General features: G+C 44.5%; 1 protein-coding gene across 3 annotated transcripts in view; it reads right to left on the bottom strand.

The window, feature by feature from the left end:
• Positions 1-1,986: 1,986 nt before the first annotated feature.
• The window catches only part of HIPK2 (homeodomain interacting protein kinase 2), a 128,514-nt gene continuing 114,990 nt past the window's right edge, over positions 1,987-15,510 (bottom strand). For all 3 annotated transcript variants that reach the window (XM_066183896.1, XM_066183897.1, XM_066183898.1), the window contains 3 exons: positions 5,757-6,004; positions 4,585-4,745; positions 1,987-2,816 (listed from right to left, as the gene is read on the bottom strand). In XM_066183896.1, coding sequence (XP_066039993.1) covers positions 2,349-2,816; positions 4,585-4,745; positions 5,757-6,004 — 877 coding nt within the window. In that variant the 3' untranslated portion in view covers positions 1,987-2,348. The remainder of the gene's footprint in view (positions 2,817-4,584; positions 4,746-5,756; positions 6,005-15,510) is intronic.

Here is a 15,510-nt window from a genome sequence, read left to right on the forward strand (position 1 = left end):
CTTACCGCAAAACAATGTATTTGTGCTTGTCTTTCTGTCAGCTTTTCCAACCTGAGAGAGCCTTCTTCCTCACTGCCACTCAGGGAACCCATCCCTCACCACCCTGCCAACAAACCTGCTATTTTCCAGCATCTTGCAAAACACCTGACTACTTCATGCTCTAGTTACAAGGAAATGTAGAGTGGAACTGAGCAGGCCCATAGACTCCAGCTTTCATGGAACCATTCTACCAAACTCCTTTCTCTGCTTCCTCCTCAGGACACCCACAGGCATGATGGTACTGATGCACCAGTGCAAGTGCCATTACCAGGGAAACTCCCTGCTGAACCAAACCAATGACAGGAAAGGCTCTCTTTAGAAACTGCTGGAAAACAAAACGACCATGTAACATTCCTTGGTGTGGAGGACCAACCTACTCTCCAGTTCCGGGGTCACTCTGCCACTGCAGGCAGTTTTTTGGGGTGTAGGTGAAAAGAGAGCAGGGGAGGCACACAGTGTCACAGCTATGTTAGAGTGGATAAGGCTGTATGTTTTACAATTCTCTTTTCACTTAAGAAACCTGAGATTGACTCTCTCAACTGGATTTTCTCATGCTTGCTTTGGGACTCCAGCCCTTTCCTGACCCTTTCTCATCAACAGACACAGTGAGAGATATTGGCAACAACTAGTGTTTCTCCTTATCAAGGACTAAATTTTTGTTCCCATTTCAGACACATGACCAGGACAACCTGATGATGAGGGTGGACACTGCCCTCCCACTCCATCGAGAACATTGGCAAACAGCAGAATGAGAATTCAGTTTCCAGGGAGGAAACCTGCTATTTCAACAGGACAGAAACAGACCAGTCCACAAATGAGTCCCCAGACCCTCCGGGTCCTCACAGCTGACCTGGTTGCTCCCAGCCCATCCAGTGCTCGACAAAACACCCAGTTATACGCACTTCTGACCCCAACGAGCCTCCCCAACACCTCGCCAAGTGAGCTACGATTGACGACGTGGGAAAAAACCCAACACCACCAGCAGGAGAAAATCGGCAGTAAAAACCCCCACCTCCCCCCCCCCAAAAAAAAAACCCCAAACAAAACCAAACCCAAACAAAAAAAAAAAAAAAAAACAAAGAAGAAAAAGAAAGAAAAAGAGCTGAGAGTAAATTCCAACTAGCCTCAGTCAGTTTCTAGGAGTACCAGTGGAAGTAAACCCTTAAACTGCGTCTGTAGTTTGGTAAGGCACTACGAGGGAATGATGTAAAACTAAGACTGTGACAGTTGTAATGGCTGTGCCGAGGAACACACCACAGAGAGAAGGCAGCATCTGCACTCACACGCACACACACACACACACCTGGACAATCACATTGTTACATGCCTATGTTATATCACTTTTCTTTGTGCAATCACATTGAGGAATAGTCTATTGGTATCGTTGAAGTTCAACACAAAAGAGTAAAAAGGGGTATGACCTGTATAGTGCTACATTCTACCGGGGCTGGGGGGCAGGGGGTTGGGGGCAGCTAAAATGTCTCCTTCTATACTAAAATGGCTAGGGATTGAAAAGGAAAACTTCCAAAAAAAAAACCCCAAAAACAAAAACCTAAAAAAAAAAAAGCAACTGAAGTCCAACATACGTTATTAGAAATCTTGTTTAGGAATAGCATTTCTCAGGGATTTATCCAGTTTGTTCAAGAAGAGGGAGAAACACCCCCACATCTTCTGCTCTCAACCAGTGCTGCATGGCCTGTTTTTCCAGGTGTGTTCAAGTGTAGCAGTGTTAGGTCCAAATTTAGAGCACTGGGACAACGTTTTGTCCTCCCTTACCCACTTTCTTTTTCCATTACAAATCCCCCAAACGTATGTGTACTTTGGGATACAAAAACTGCTGTATAAATCCTTTGAAATGCTGGATAAATCCCTAATCCATATACCTACAGGATTAAAAACCTAATGGATTTCATTTTAGGTGTTCTGGACAACAAATTTCTAAATGTAGCTCACTATTGGATGAAAATAACCTTTAAAAGTCTGTTGGTGAAGTTCTTCAAAAGACAGGACCCGCTGGAGGGTCCTTCTCCTTCTCTCTTTCTCTCTAGTTTGGTGCAGAATGGTTGGTTTTTTGTGGTTTATTTTTTTTTCTGTTCTTTTTTTTCCATTTTCTTTTCTTTTTTTTAAATAAAAATTGTAGAATTGGTTTTCCCCCTTCTTTCCTCTTTTTCTTTTCTTCCTAAAGTCTCCTTCGTTCAAGTTTCACACGAGCCTCCCATTGCATTGTTAGTTTGTCATGTTCTTCAATACAAAAGCGGCTGCCTCACTCCCCCCGAGATGGGTGCGTCTCTCGCTCTTTATTCCAGTGTTTAGATGTAAGGGTACTGGTTGACCTTGGTGGGGCTCAGTGGGTATCCAGTGTAGACTGTGGAGGCTGGAGAAGCACTGATATAGGTCTGATGGGCAAACTGAGCCTGGTACTGACTTGGGTGGATGGTGGGCGAGGGCAGGACGCGCGGGCCCATGCTGACAGGGACCTGGTGGACGATGCTGGCAGGGTAGGTGGTGTGCTGCACCGCATGCCGGGCGGAGCCTTGCGAGGCCACCAGGTGCGCGACGGTGCCCGTGGAGCCCAGGGCGGCGGGGGCGGTGTATGTGTACAGGTGGGGCTGGGTGGGCAGGTGAGCAGCGGCAGCCGCGGCCAGGTGGGGATGAACTGTACCGTGGCTGGGGCTATTGTGCGGGAAAGAGTACGGGGCCTGAGCTATCGTTGGAGTGATGTAGGCTTGCTGTCTCCGGTGACTCCCTGTGCGGTCAGTCGAGATGTGCTGCTGGCCCTGGATAAAGACAGCAACAGTGATAGGCAGTTACAAGACAAGAGATGGCTCTTTGCCTCCTCAGTAGTCTCGGGGAGCCTCCCTGCAACACCAGGAGAACCTCGGAAAAGTTTCCTGAGCTCCTCCTGACACCCTCAGCATTGCCAGTCTTCCCTTGGAAATGAGTGACAGCAGTGGGTCCCTCACAACCCTAGGAAGACCCTGTAGTTTCATACTTTGACCAAAATGACCCCCAGAAGGTCAGCAAGTCCCCCAGTCTGAGCTATAATCTGCTAACACAGCCACCAAAAGACACAGCCTTGGATGCCCAGCTCCCAAGAACATCTTCCTCAAATCCAATTGCTCAGGCAACAAGTGGGTTTTTTTAGTGAACTCTCTCATGACAAATTGTGGTGCACAGATAGCTCAGGGGAATGAAATTGCCTAACTATGCCTGAAACAGGCAATTTATTTTTGCTCAGTTTGGGTATTTGCAGTTAATGATTTCCTTGGTTAGTAAAAATAACCACGTCATTTTTTAAAGAGAAAACCCTCAGCTTGATTAGATCCTGCAGGTGCCTGGTGCCCTCACTGTCATCAGCTAAAATTACTTGAGCACGGGAAACTTCTAGCAGTGGGATGGGAATAATATTCTTTTTTTTTTCCCAGGGATTTTCTAAATTGTTTTCTTGCATTGCACATAAATGTGAGGAGTTTTCCCAGTCATTTGTAGTCAGAGTATTAAATTACCAATAAAGCAGGAATTAGAAGGCAATAAGGAAAATGCTCCATGCTATTTCCTTCAATTCTTCCAAACCTTTTCATCCTTTTTGTAGGCACTCTCTGTGCTGTTATTGTGGAAATATGGTAGCCAAACTCTTGCTGAACTCTTGCAAAGAGCATCTTGCCCACTTCCTCCATTTTCACACACTTTTATTTCAAATTTGTTCATATTTCTAAATTTTCTCTGCATATTGAAGGAGAATAGAAATTCTTCTCCACCAAGTTATTTTTCTTTTTAAAAAACAGTTCGGCTTATATCCAGCTCTGGATGCATACCAGCACTGTGCTCTGAGCCCTCCAGACTTTCTCCTCTTGAAACACTGCTGAGCTGTAACTTCCCTACTCTTCTCAACTCATTTCAGGGAAAAGAGAGGCCCCAGGTGCAGGATGTGAAAAGGGCATTATTTTCTGCAGCTCCTGGGGAGCTCCCTGGGAGTTCTGATCACAGATTGGGAAACGTCTTAAGAACTGCATGCTGCCAAGAAATGGAATTTGTCTAGATTTCAGCCCAGCTTTATCACAGGGTGGATCAAACTTGTAACATGAGGTCACCTATATACATAGAGGCTCTGGTTTGCCTTGTCCCACCTGATGAGGACTTCTCTCCCAGTCCCACAACCAGGCTCATGCATTCTCTTCACTTGGAAGATACTCTCCCACGGTTACTTACAGCTAAGGAGAATTCAGTCTTCCCTACATGCTCCTGCCCCACTCCTTTGTGGCTGAGCCACTGCATTTCCCCTCTCACGTTATTCTCACTCACACTATTAGACCATCAGATGTCAGAACACACAGGAAGAGTACCCCCAGCCCACTCAGGGGTGTGATCTGCACTACTTCTGCTGCCTGAGCTGGAAGATCAAGGTCTGCAGTCGAGTAGAAACAAGTTGATCAAACTCAACATGGCGTCCAACTATCACTAGACTGGAACAGGACAGCCCGTGATGAAGGAGAGGTAGGTAACAGCTGGATGATGCACCACCAAAATCAGTCTTGGTTGACTTACCTGACTTAGATTAAGAGGCTGCTGCTGCTGGAAATGTGCTCCTGGTCGCTGCTGCCTATAGGCAACGGCTCCAGACGAGCTCCCTGAAGAGTGACCGCTGGTGGAGGTCACGGTGCTGGAGGACTTGGACTTGTAGGAGGATGAGTGGTGACTGGTGGTGACTGTGCCAGGAAAGGAAACACATTTGTAGCTTACATGACATTGTTTAATTGCTCACCCTACCTTTTCCTCACCAAGTCTCCTCCAGAGTGGCTTTTGGGAGGAGACACACAACAGAAGCAGGTTAAGAAAACCGTTTCTCTCAATTAACAGAATACCTCAGCAGGGCTTGATATACACGACCAGCCTGTTATCCTAGAGGCAGACAAACAGACCTGATTAACTGGACCCAAAGCAGGTCTGGAGCAGGCTTTACAGATCCTTCAGAACCATGAGACAATGTTCTGCCAGCAGAACTGCACAACGCAGGTACAAATCCCAAGGAGAGGAAGGGAAGTATGGTGTGCACAGCCTAAAAAAGCCCTGGCTTGCCTAACGTCAGGTGAGTGGGAAGGGAGGGAGAAGGAGCTGGTGGGGACTTCACCCTTCAAGCCTGTGTGTTCACCAGCAGTGCGTCCAAAGCAAGGACTGCCAAGTAGCTCAAAACCAACTGCTTCGGGCCAGACTTCCACCATAAAGTCCTTTTCAACACATCACACTACCTAGCATTGCAGAAATTCTGGATGGGCAAATCTCATCCAGTGAAGATCCTGGGGAAATGTTCTCCCCAGAAACGTCAACAGGTTTGAATGAAAACTCACATGTGTTCTCAATCCCTGACCTGTTTCAAAGAAAGCCTATGGAAAGGTAAGGCAGCAAAGGTTCATACTTGCATTTGGGTGCCTTTCATGTCAAACACTGAGCTAAAGGCTGCATTTTGTTCTTGGGTTTGTACAGAACTAACTGGAACCGACACTTGCCCCACGACTCCTGAGTGAACCAGGGCACATGAATAATGCAACATGGCTACCAAGAACAGATGTGTCACTTGAGAGCAGTGCAGGAGCACAGTTTCTTTGTAAAACAAACCAACCAACCAACCAAACAAACAAAATGAAACTGAACAATGAGATTCTTCCAAGATAAATCATTTATTTCTTACTAATTTTCTTGACGGAAGAGGTGCAATTTACCTGGTGCCAGGCTATCGCACTCTACCAGCACCTCACTGGCCTGGGTTTTCAGTGGTGGCACGATGATCGTTCGGGGGTTCCCACTGCAGTGAGTCTCTGGAACCCCTTTGGTGTCGTAGCTGTTCCCATTATTCTGCCCTGTGCGATGTTGCACGGCGTACGGGCTGTTGTTGCTGGAGGAATCGGAGTAGGGGGAGTCATGCACGGTGACACAGCTGATGACATTCTTCCTTTGCTTGGACAAGGTGCTGCAACACAAGCAGACAAGTGGAAAGAGTGAATGGGCAATGATCGACTCAACACCATTAGAAGGCCCTGCCCGCGGCAGACGAGCACAGCCTTCAGTCCTCTGCCAGAGAGAGGCCGCTTAAGCCAAATCCTGGGCTTCAAAATTCCCTCATTACTATTCCAGGAAAGCCTTCGTGGAGGTCAAGGAGTGAGTAAGACATTGTGGATAGATCTTATATTCACACTGCTTAGAATAGCACTAAACCAGACTGCCAGATTTATTTTCAGACTGCTTTTTTATGTATGTGTGCAGTAGAAGCCCAGCAGTTATACTATGCTTTGTTGCAAGTCTCACCACCCACACAAAAATGTGGTGGTTTCTCCCAGCCTTTCAGCAATGATTTAATAATAGATGCTATGACTTTTCATGCTAAATTTCATGAATCTACAAAACACACACCATTTTATTTACTAATATGGTACAATGGACATATATTCTCAGTAAGCATTTGAAAATGAGGAACAAATAAGAAATGAACAAAGTATGAAATGCTTTTGATTTTCTTTCCTTTCTTTGAACAGGCTCTGGGTCTCCTGACTCTAGTGTAGATTATCAAGGTCCTGCTGCAACTAATCTATCTATGACATCAAAAAAGTGATTAAAAAGGCACATCAACAGTTCCAAGATTAGTGCTGGAAGTTCATTAGACTAGACTGCATGAGTACGATTGGGATTTGCTCTGCTATTGTGTCTAATTATTCCTCATGGTTTCTCCTTCCTGTTATGAGCTTGTTTAGGGAGAAAAAGAGAGAGTGAGAAAGAGGAGGGAGGAAGGGGGATGGTGAAGATTTGCTTAAATGGCTCACATCCTTGACAGTGCACAGACCTTGACTACAGAAAATAGCTGTTGTGTTTCACTGATTGCATTATGTTGTTATGGCAACTGAAGTTTTTAAAATGATGAAAAGAAATGGATAGCACATAAAAAGCTAAGTAATTAGGCTTAATGGTGGAAACAGCCCCAACAGGAACAAAAATGCCATGGAGAAAAAGGAAACTTAACTTCATGAGTGTGCACTTTAAACAGAGACAGATCTCTTTCCCATGGAGCATCCCTTCCATTCTCTCAGTCTGGTTAGTCCAGTCCAGGGAACAACTGATTAATCTGGTCTCAGTCTGTGATGGAGCTGTTTGTTCCCTGGTCTCAGCATCGCTTCTTGCTCAACGGAAGGTGGAACAGATACTGAGAACAATTTCCTTCCAAGGACATTGTTTGGCTTCTTTATTTTTCACAGTTCCAAAGGAGCATTGGTGGGTTCCCTTCAACTTGCCCATCCTGAAGTTTCTCTGTCAGCATTCACAAACTGCAACTCACCACCCATATCCCAAGACTCAGGGTTGAAAATCTATTTTCTTTTCCCTTTAAAGAACACCTTGGGTTGCTGCATTCACAAACAAGTTCCCGTTACACAGGCTTTCTCTGGGCTGTCATCACAGGATCCTGGTGTGCCCGGAGGAGGACAGGAGACCACGTTGTTCTACTCACAGTGAAAATATATCTCGAGAGGGCCCTGCCATCCTGAAAGATTGTCACTTGAAACAGGGCAGATGATAGAGAAGGAGAGGGAGCTATTGCACAGCAGTTGGAAAGCAATCCTTCCAGGGGCAGGGATGGATTGACAAGGAAAATGTACAACAGCAAACCCCCATATTCTGGCTTTCCACAAGGAGCTGGAGAGTGCTGGATTAGAAATGGAAAGAGCAGCAGTGCATCTTAGATGGACAATGACTGTCTGTGAAGAAAGATGTAGCAGTTTGGATATGCTGCTATGAAAGAAGAATATTAAGCCAATAAAAATGACTAATATTGCATCAATATTTCCCTCTCCATCAGTAGAAAGGCCTGTAATCACACATTTATGAGTATCCATGCTGCTTGCCCTTTGCAGCTACCCTTGGCTGCCAGTTGGGAAGAGAGATATATTCTTTATCTCTGACAGTTATTACATTTTATAAAGAAAAATCAAGTCACTAAAGAGTTTTCTGACAACTGATAAGGTCTAACTGTTCTTTTACAGTCCCTTCCTGATCTAAGTGGCTGAGCTGCTGAACTGGAAATACTTGCTCTCAGCTGACAATTGACAGGAGAAGGTTGAGCTGTAGAACTGGAAGGGCAATTTTCTGTGTAATCTGTGCTATTTATTGTTTTAGTATGGGCATATTTTTCACCAGTTTGATTGAAGGCTTGTCAAAGCAGGGACCATGGGAAGTTTTCTCCTTCGAAGTGTTAAAGCTTCTTGGTTACAATAAACAAAAATCAAGTATAACTCTTTGATTAAATAAGTAAGAGACCCCAAACACAAACCTTTCCAGAGAAAGGAACCATATCAGGGTATTAACTCATTTAATGGATGGGAATCTGAAAAGGACCAGAGCTATGGTCCTGCCAGGCCTTGTGCAAGTGCTCAGCACTGCTAATACGTGTCACCTCCCAAAGTCAACTGGACTATTCCTGTAACAGAGCTAAAGCCCATGGGTAAATATTTGCAGGATTAGGGCCCAAGTGATCAGCCTCTTGATTCAGCAGGCTGCATCATTTCAAGCACACGAGGAGTCACACTGACTGCAGCTGGATTTCTGTCTCTAGGAAAGGTAACAACTGTGATTAATGTTACAGCAGGCAGAGAAGTCAGTTTGGACTAATCACACATGCCCAGAGCTCAGCACCTGCTCTACCAGAGCCTGCCCCAGAGATTAAGGGTGGGGAATTCAAAAACATCAAAGGCCCAACTCATGCTGAAAATCAGTTGATTCACTGCAATGCCGTTTGGGGTTTGCCTTTTTTTCTTTTATATGTTCTCTGTATTCTTCACACATATATTTGTAACTCTGTCACCTATTGCATTAGTGGCTAGTTTTCCCAGTACTTTTCCATGGCCTTTCCCTAAGCAGAAAGACAAAATTCCAGAGCTCCAAGCCCTGGGAGAAACAAGGCTCTGTGCTATCTTGGTTATTCCTGGGAACCAAGGCTGAGAACAACTCTTCGAGATACATTCTCATGGACAAAGTACAGCTTGCGCTGAAGGAGGGGTTTCAGAGAAGGGGCTTGACCTGAAGGAGGTGGGAATTGCATCACTTGTCCTCCAAATTAGTGCTTTTTATCAATTATGCTAATTTCCTAAAACCTATAAATGTGTACTCACCCCTGGGTGGGGGTGGGCTTTTGTGGACATCTTTCCATAACTGCTCCTGAAGGTCTTCAAATAAAGATCCTCTTTTATATTACCTCCTTACTAAAATTATATTGAGGTACATTTCCAAGTTGGGCAAAAGGCAACAACGGGCTTAAAGATACACTTTAATCCAAAATGGAGGCTTCTGAAAATTCAGCCCAGCAGTTAGCATTCCCAAAACTCAAAGTCTTCTTGGTAGCCAGCTGCTTTCCCTCTTCCAGTTCCCTCTCAGCTGCCCTTCCCACCCTGCAGTAACCCAAGAGTTATCTGTGTGAGGCCTGGGCTGATGGATCACTTTCTCTGCTCACAGACTATCAGGACTGAGAGCTTTTACCTGTTGACACAGCACTTGCCTACTCAGCAAGCTTACTGTATTCCTATAACTCAGCCGCAGCTTTTGGGGATGTTTGTGCTTACACAGAAAAATACTATTTAAAGTCTTGCCCCCTTCCTATTAAGCTCTCTCCAAGCCTGGTAATTGCTTTCCCTCCTGCACGCACAGAAGCGGCAGCAAACATGATTTAGTAGTCTGGGGAGTTGGTCTGTGCTCCTGGGCAGCTTGTGTGCCTGCCTGCATTATGTGGGGAGGTGTATTTTAATTCTCCAGAGGAGGGAGGGGGAAAGACTGGCAAATTGGCAGCGAATCCATCTACACAGAGTGAAAAGCCTTGAGCTAGGTAGGATTTTTGACCCTTACTGCCAGGGTTTGTGTCCCCCCTTTTGAAACAGTAGATAAAATAAGCATTGCTTTGTACATTTATTATTAGTTTGTGAGTAGTATCCCATTCCCACCTGGTCCTAAAGAGCTTATCCTCAAGCTTGGACCCAAAACAGTCCATGTCTGTCCAATGTGCAAACAGAGAGCATGACCATGCCTTTTAAGTAAAAGCAGGTCTTGGAGATGAGACACCACCCTTGTGAATGCCTAGCAGAGATGGATGTGGGTCCCTATTCCCTACAGCAAGAAGTCTGATAGAAAGGGAAGGAAGACAGTCGGTGCACAGGCACCCTGCAAGAAACCAAGGTGGTCATCTGAGATACTGTTAATGGAAAGGTGCTGAAGACAGATGTTGAGAACAAAAAGGGAGTGGAAATTAAGGAAAGGAAGATGCTGAACTAGGTGTTAAAACAATGCTGAATCCACCTCAATAGCCAAAGACAAGGACAGAGATAACAACTCCTGTAACAATGCAACTTGAGATGATTTTTACTTGTGGAAAGCCCAGCCCAAAAGCTTGGTATGTGGCAGCACTGCAGGAACAGGATCTTTATTTCTGAATACCTTGCATTACAGCAGAATCACAGAGAAACCAAATGGTGTCTAGTGGGAGCAATTCTTTAATGTGTGGTTCACTCCAAGAGCTACAAACCTTTCAGTGCTGCTGACACAGTAGCAGGAATCTTTTTTAGCTCTCAAGGTCACCAACTTGGCCTTCCAGTTTAGGGATGAAGGCAGCCATAGCACAGCTGTACCTTTGAACTGGTGTGCATATACACCAGGGCATGTTAGGTTTACCTCACATTACAAAAGCCCTGTTCTACGTCTCTGAAAACTTAATAACGGGCAACCCTTTTAGTTTGCTGCTTCAGATTAATCCACCTATTCTAGGAAAGCATGGAGTCAATCAACAAAAACTCACACCACAACTGCAATCAGTCTCCTCATGTTGAAATTTTATGCCATGCATAGCTCAGTGTTGGGAACGTGCCCCCTCTCTTCAGCTCAACCTCCATCCTGACCTGTTAATCTGCTCTCACCTTCTTTGTGAATTTGTGATGGTAAGAAATATTTATCAAGTACTACACTGAGGCCATTTTATTAGGCTGTACAGCATGTGTCGTTGCTATTTAAGTCATATAAACTGAATTGCTTAGCAGGTTGTAAAGGTCCTGCTGCTGAAGGTCTGCTGACAGAGCTACTGTCTATCTCTGTGATTTTAAGTGTTAGCTGCATGTCGGTGTCTTCTAGAGATGGAAGGCAGCAATCTTTTAACCAAATGACTGTGGTTAGTTAATGTATTGCTATGCAGAGTCAGTGTATTACTATGCACAGCAGAACACAGCCACAGTAGGCTAGATGTCAGAAGAGAATTACAAATGGTGTTTTGCCCCTCACACATGCACATCAGCAAGTTGACAAAAACACCTGGTTTGTGCCTGCCAGCAATTTCTGTGTGTAAGTCTTCTGAAGTGGGCTCCACCACCACTGCACTACGACGTGAATAAGGTGAATAAAAACTTGCACCAGTTTACGCTCTGTTACAGAGCTGAGAGACTAGACAGAGAGCTTGCACAGAGACTACACCACAGAGCTTCCCATCTTAAGAGGGAGGGGAAAACCCCACAACCCTGCAAGGACTTTTTGCCAGTGAAGATGGTCAATGAGGCAGTTCCTCAGTATGCCAACACAACAGCAGCAGTCAGTCTGCCTTGTCCAGAAATACAATGATTACTGTCAGAATCCCATGGAAAACCAAGCTGGAGAGATGTTACCTATGACACCAGCACAGGCAGTGGGGAGCTGAGGGGCTCTCCTGCCTCTTTGGAAGCATCCCCAAAACCACCCAGCTGAAGGCCATCATTGTATTGTTTCAAGGAGAGTCATGTTTTCCTTGGCTGCTGCACCCATTGCTTGGAGGGGAAGTCATCTGGGCATGTCACAACAACCACGTCCATTGCCCTTCTTCCCACCTCTTCTGCCGGCCATGCTCTGCAATGCATGGATGCAGAAATATCCCTCCCTGGACCACCACTGCAGCCCAGTGCATTCCTCCCCAGGACCTTGTGTTCTCTCCCTCCAGAGTTCCAAGGTGCCTTTGTGCCCCACTGTTCCATGTCTCAGCTCTTGCTTTCTCTCCACTTCTAAGCTTCAGAAATATTTAATCAAGGGAGGATTTACATTCAAACCAGTGCAGCAGGTGAAGCTGCATTCTGGGGAGCAGTTAACCCCTACTACATGCTACTCACTGAGTGTGTGCTCCAACCACTGCGACTGCACTTGCACTCCCAGTCAGCTGCTCTGTCCACTAGACTTTCTTGCAAGACCAAGTAGAGAAACTAAAAATAAATATCAATCTACCTTCTGTCTCACTCTCTTCACAATGATTTACAAGTAATGGTTAGACCTAATATCTTCAATTCAGAATAAAAAACATTTGGAGTTATTATCTTACAGCACAGCACTGAAAGTCTCTTTGCCCTATGAAATCCCTCTGTAAAGTATTCTGAGCTGAGAGCATACAAGCTCAATAAACAAATACAGTGACAAAACTGTTTCCTGTTCTTATAATGCTCTTTATAAGCCGTTTTCCCCCTGCTGTTCTATAGGACAAAATACTACATGCAAAACTTTGTGAGCAGCAGAAACCAGGTAAGAACAGTTCCATTCGGTAAAAATGTTCCCTTTTTATTTTGACCATTTCAATTTAATTTTCCTATTTTTTTGCTTACATTTTGAAGGAACAAAACCCTCCATTTAACCAGAAATGAGATGTCTACTTAATTAGTTAATTCTCCGGCACTTTCTTCCCTTAAACAAAAGTCAAAAATAACTGCAGTTTTGAAGCTTTTCTAGATTTCACTGTGTTGAGGGTATTACTAGAAAAAAAAAATCAATGTAGCCAGCAAAAATGCCTTGCTTTTGATGAACTGACTTTTCTAATCAGGAATTTGCCCCCTGAAGACCTCTGGCAATCTCTCTGAGGATGGGGCCTGCTGAACTGTAGCTGAGGTTCCTCCTCGGTGACTGTGCCTTAGGCACGGGGCTGGGGCCCAGTAGATGGCCCCCTTTGACAAGGCTCCACCGAGCAGGTCCTCCAGAGCTCATCTCACACCATCGCCCCAGCACCTCTATCCAACAGGACACCAACATTTTCAGATGACTATTGATTTTATAAAGATCACACCAAGATACACTCACCAACAGTGCAAAACAAGCAATGTGCTGCCCTGCTTTCCTCAGGCAGCTATCTCATAAACAGCTGCTATTTCATAAACACATAACACTTCCTACCCTTCAGTAGGAAAAGGAAAATCCTACCCTCATCACAGTTTTTCAGATTTTTCTTTCACCAATAAAAAATGTGCATTCCCTGTATAAGAAAAGCTCTCTCTGCTGCTCTGGTGTTACAGAAAGGCTTTTCTATCTGAGTAAATCCAAGCTATAGGACTCCTTTACTCCATCAGCAATCACCATATTTTAGCAACATTACCAGTACTTCTTAAACTGAGATTGACAAACTCTTACATCATCAAAGGATCTACTACTTCTCACAACCAATCTCTGTTCACTGAGGAATAAATAAAATAAACATATTTTGTCTCATGGGTCAAAGGGTAATTTCTAGCCCTGTAAGAAGTAAAAGAAAGAAGTGCTGTAGCAAATTCAGGAACTGATTCAATGACAGCAAAGTTAATGCAAAGTTACCACTGCTATCAATAAGATGTGATCAGGCAATTACCTTTGACCTGTCAAATGCCATATGATTTCTATATTCTAACCCAGAAAAAGCTAATGTTTCTAGGATGTGAAAAACAGCACGTTTCAAGTGATTCCTTATTTTTCACCCCCCCACCACAGCTATTGCCCAATATGGTAATATTTGCATATATGAGCCAGACAATGCATTCTTTGCATGGTTTCATTTTCGACTCAGATCCTGAACCTTTGGGCCCTGATTACATTAAGAACATACTTCACTGTCACTCCCATTTTTCCTGGAGCCAAAAAAATAGGCAAGTAAGAAAACTTAGAGGCATTTTCCTGAATGAGACAAACTTTCAACGAGAAAGACTTCAACTTCAGCGGGGACAAAGTTCATTGGCGTTAAATGCTGATGCAGCTTCCTTGACTGGAAGCTATGCTCTCACTCCAGCCAAGAATCTGGTCTTACATCTACCCATGTCAAAAGGTACTGGGCAAATTGATTTTGCTCTCCTGGAGACTTTAACCAAAAAAATTCTCATTCTGGCAATGCTGTTTTCCACCTATGTTTCTACCTCTAAGTCTCCATTTGCTCTGGTTCTATCTGCACAGACAATTTAACTCACTTGTGTCAATGCAAAATACATGGTTCAGAAGTTAAATCTAGCTCTTACACTCTGGCCTTTCTGGAATGCTGGCACCCTGGCACTCTATAGATAAGCCATATGGATACAAAAAGTATCCAGGGATCTGATCCCAGGCAGGAACGTGTCCGGAATATGCTTTAGTCATATCAAAGCCAGTTTGTTTATGTAAGTCTGGCTCCCAAGACAACCTTCCAAGCCCTTCAGCAGACCCAAATCATTTAATACCTCAAACTCCCAACTCAGTTTCCAGACATGTTCCTGAACTTTGTTCTGTCTGTCTTTCTGGAGAGGTGCTGAGTAAAGAAACTGGTCAGATAGCAGCAAAGTTGACTCGGAGGAGAAGTACTGCAGGAAGCTCTTTCCTTCACCCCTCTCTGGACCCAAGAATGACAACCAGATGGTAAATTTAAGGATTTGCACATGATGTTCCAAAGCTTGGAATCAGCACTATGGGTAAACATGTTTTGAAAGACCTCCCAAGGCCCTTGAGTTTTCAGCATCACTTTTGTCTTGCCCTTCATTCCCAGAAGAGCCCTGGAAGTAGGGGCTCCTTATTTATGGTCCCCCTGACTTTCACACTGGTCTTCATGCAACTCTTTCTGGAAACATGCCTTCTTCCCCCATTTAAGCAAGGAATGCTGTAGGAATTTATTTTTTTTTAAGGTGAAATATGTTACACTGTCCTGTGAACCACTGCATTCATGGCAAGGCTGACTTTGAGAGGCACTGAGCTCTTGCTGCCCAGTGGAGTTCACCAGCACAGAGAGAGGAATGGGAAGCAGTGGTGGCTGTTGGGAAGCACGTTGAAATTCCAGCCTGGATGCCTGAATCATATGGCTCTTCTTTACAGATTTTTAGCTCCTGGAGGCCAAGTGTGTCTCATCTGTTCTGTGCACATTTGCAGGCTTCACTTATCACCACACTGCAAAGATCCAGAGATACAGAGAGGTATCTCTTGTGATTAAAGGAAAATCTGCCATGAAGTGTGTTCTAAATAAGTAAAAAAATAACCCTCTCTCGACAACACTGGAAGGAGAAGGTTAAAAGTTTCCTATCTCAGTTACCAATATAGAGATGGTATAAATATTCAGCTGTTTGCAAAGCTACTTCTCTACATCTTATGAAGCAGAGCGATGTCTTGTGGCTGGCATCAGATGGGAAACCCAGAGCACTTGCATGTGATGAAAGGTGCTGAAAGGACAGTCTTAGAAAATTAAGTTCT

This window comes from Chamaea fasciata, unplaced genomic scaffold, assembly GCF_029207755.1.
Source record: "Chamaea fasciata isolate MVZ Bird 193981 ecotype frontalis unplaced genomic scaffold, bChaFas1.0.hap1 SCAF_5, whole genome shotgun sequence".
Lineage (NCBI taxonomy): Eukaryota > Metazoa > Chordata > Aves > Passeriformes > Sylviidae > Chamaea > Chamaea fasciata.